General features: G+C 31.7%; 1 protein-coding gene across 1 annotated transcript in view; it reads right to left on the bottom strand.

The window, feature by feature from the left end:
• Positions 1–2,095, bottom strand: part of LOC107719789 (cysteine and glycine-rich protein 3-like) — a 9,901-nt gene extending 7,806 nt beyond the window's left edge. The window contains exons 1-2 of the mRNA XM_016527305.1: positions 2,083–2,095; positions 646–775 (exon numbers count right to left, since the gene is read on the bottom strand). Coding sequence (XP_016382791.1) covers positions 646–757 — 112 coding nt within the window. The 5' untranslated portion in view covers positions 758–775; positions 2,083–2,095. The remainder of the gene's footprint in view (positions 1–645; positions 776–2,082) is intronic.
• Between the last annotated feature and the right edge of the window lie 141 nt (positions 2,096–2,236).

Below are 2,236 nucleotides of genomic sequence, written 5' to 3'. Positions count from 1 at the left end.
CATGGATATTCCAGATAGACTGATGTAAGCCATCTACTAACAGGCCAGGGCTATAGTTAACTAAAACTAAAACCATAACAAAAATTACTAAAAGGGGGGGGGGGGGGGGATAATGACAAAAACACAACAAAATTAATAAAGCTAACTCAAAATGAAAACAGAAAATATAAAAATAAAATCTAATTAAAAATTATAATAGTATAGTGATAATAAAATAACACTCCTGGGAGCATATTGCTCCATCCTAATATATACTGATGCTATTAAACAAAACATTTGATAGTTTAATATAAAACTAAAGAGTAAATATACTAATGGACCAAAGGATGCACATGTTTATATTTTTTTATAATTAGTTTAGTTTTTCATTTTGCTCTTCTTCCCACTGTTTATTTTTTCTTTTGTTTATATACATCGTTATGCTTTATTTGTTTGCTAGTTTAACATACCTTAAACGAGCTAAAACGGCTCTGTTCATAATGCTTTTATTTTTATTATTTACCTGAAAGATCTGGTGATGTGTCATCTTAAGGAAAATCTTAACCCTCTCTGAACTTGGTTTCATTGATTCTGATATTTAATATACCCCCTTTTTTACTTTCAGCTAAGAGTAGCATTCAGTTTACTAACGTTTTGTGGACTTACTGCAGATGAAGCAAGTTTTGTGGAAGCTCCGGCTGTTGCACTGGATCTCCTCAGCATGGTAAACCGTCTTCTCGCAGGCCGCACATTTGGCTCCTCCACCCCAGTTTGGCATCTTCAGCTCTGGCAGAGACTCTGACATTCACACGGATGGGAAGAGAGACAATCTAACCAAGACTGCCAAAAAACACTGACTAGAAAGAATGAGTGTTCAAATCAGTTAACTTACACAGTTTAAAAAACAGTCTATTTATCTTTTTCATTTGTTTAACACTGAGAGAAAAGCTGACTTCCTTCATTTATGTGGTATGTGACAGGTCAGATATAAAAATAGATGTATCCTATCTCAAAGTAATATGCCTCTTTCTATCTCATCTCTTTGATATCACCTCACTCGTGTGGAATGCAATGATAAGGGTCCAGAAATAGGTCTTTTATTAGTGCCACTGCCAGCTTACAAGAAGTGACTGCTTTGTAGTGTGACTAAAAGACTTAAAATCTATTTTAAAATGTACATTACCATTCATTTGGGTTTAAAATGTTTTTGTCTCTCATGTTTCTTATGTTCACCAAGGCTGCATTTATGTAATTGAAAATACAGTAAAAACAGTAATATTGTAAATATCACTACAATTAATATATTTTAAACTGTAATTTATTCCTGTTATGCAAAGCTGAATTTTCAGCATCATTCCTCCAGTCTTCAGTGTCACGTGATCCTTCAGAAATCATTCTAATATGCTGATCTGATGCTCAAGAAACATATTATTATTTTTATCAGCAATGTTGAAAACAGTTGTGCTGCTTAATATTTTTTGTGGAAACCATGATACAGTTTTTCATGATTCTTTGATGTTTCCTTTCTGAATAATAGTAATTTCTTTCAAATAATAAAACCCCAAACTTTTGAATGGCAGTGTAACTTTATTAATCTCATATTGATATTCTATTATACACATATTCTACTTTGAAAGAAGGAAAGGTTTTGTAATGTCACGGCTATTGTAGAAATATTAATTAGTAACTCTTTCACATAACGGACAATATCATATAAACTCTCAATAAAAAGTCATTAACAGAGATTATGTGTAACAGATAATCATTTGATGTACAATCAAATATAAATATATTTCATGATCTTTGTTAGAACTAGAATGTTTTAGTATTATGTTTTTATATTATAAATTATTATATGGTGTAATTTCATTTTTGTTGATTTTATTGATGAAAGCCATAAGAATTACCCAATCACCATTACTCGATAAATAAAATAAAACTTCTATTAAAAAAAAACTAATTAAAATAACTACTGAATTCCTCTAAAATCACTTTACAACAGGCTTATTTCCAATGCATGCTTGTATGTAAAATATTTACATTACAGCACAAATGATCAAGCCATGGATAGACATAAAAATCTAATGTTTGAATTCTACTTACACAGGTTATACAAGAAATCTTTTTCTGGAAATGATGCTTTCACCTCTGTCCAGCTCAGGGTCCTGATGATGTCCATTTCTGACCCTCTTTGGCGGGTCTTTATATACTGGGCATCACACACACACACACACACACACACACACACACACACACT

This window comes from Sinocyclocheilus rhinocerous, unplaced genomic scaffold, assembly GCF_001515625.1.
Source record: "Sinocyclocheilus rhinocerous isolate Xijiao unplaced genomic scaffold, SAMN03320098_v1.1 scaffold60, whole genome shotgun sequence".
NCBI lineage: Eukaryota > Metazoa > Chordata > Actinopteri > Cypriniformes > Cyprinidae > Sinocyclocheilus > Sinocyclocheilus rhinocerous.
Note: the sequence above shows the minus strand (reverse complement) of the source record. Positions and strands in the feature narration are given on the sequence as shown.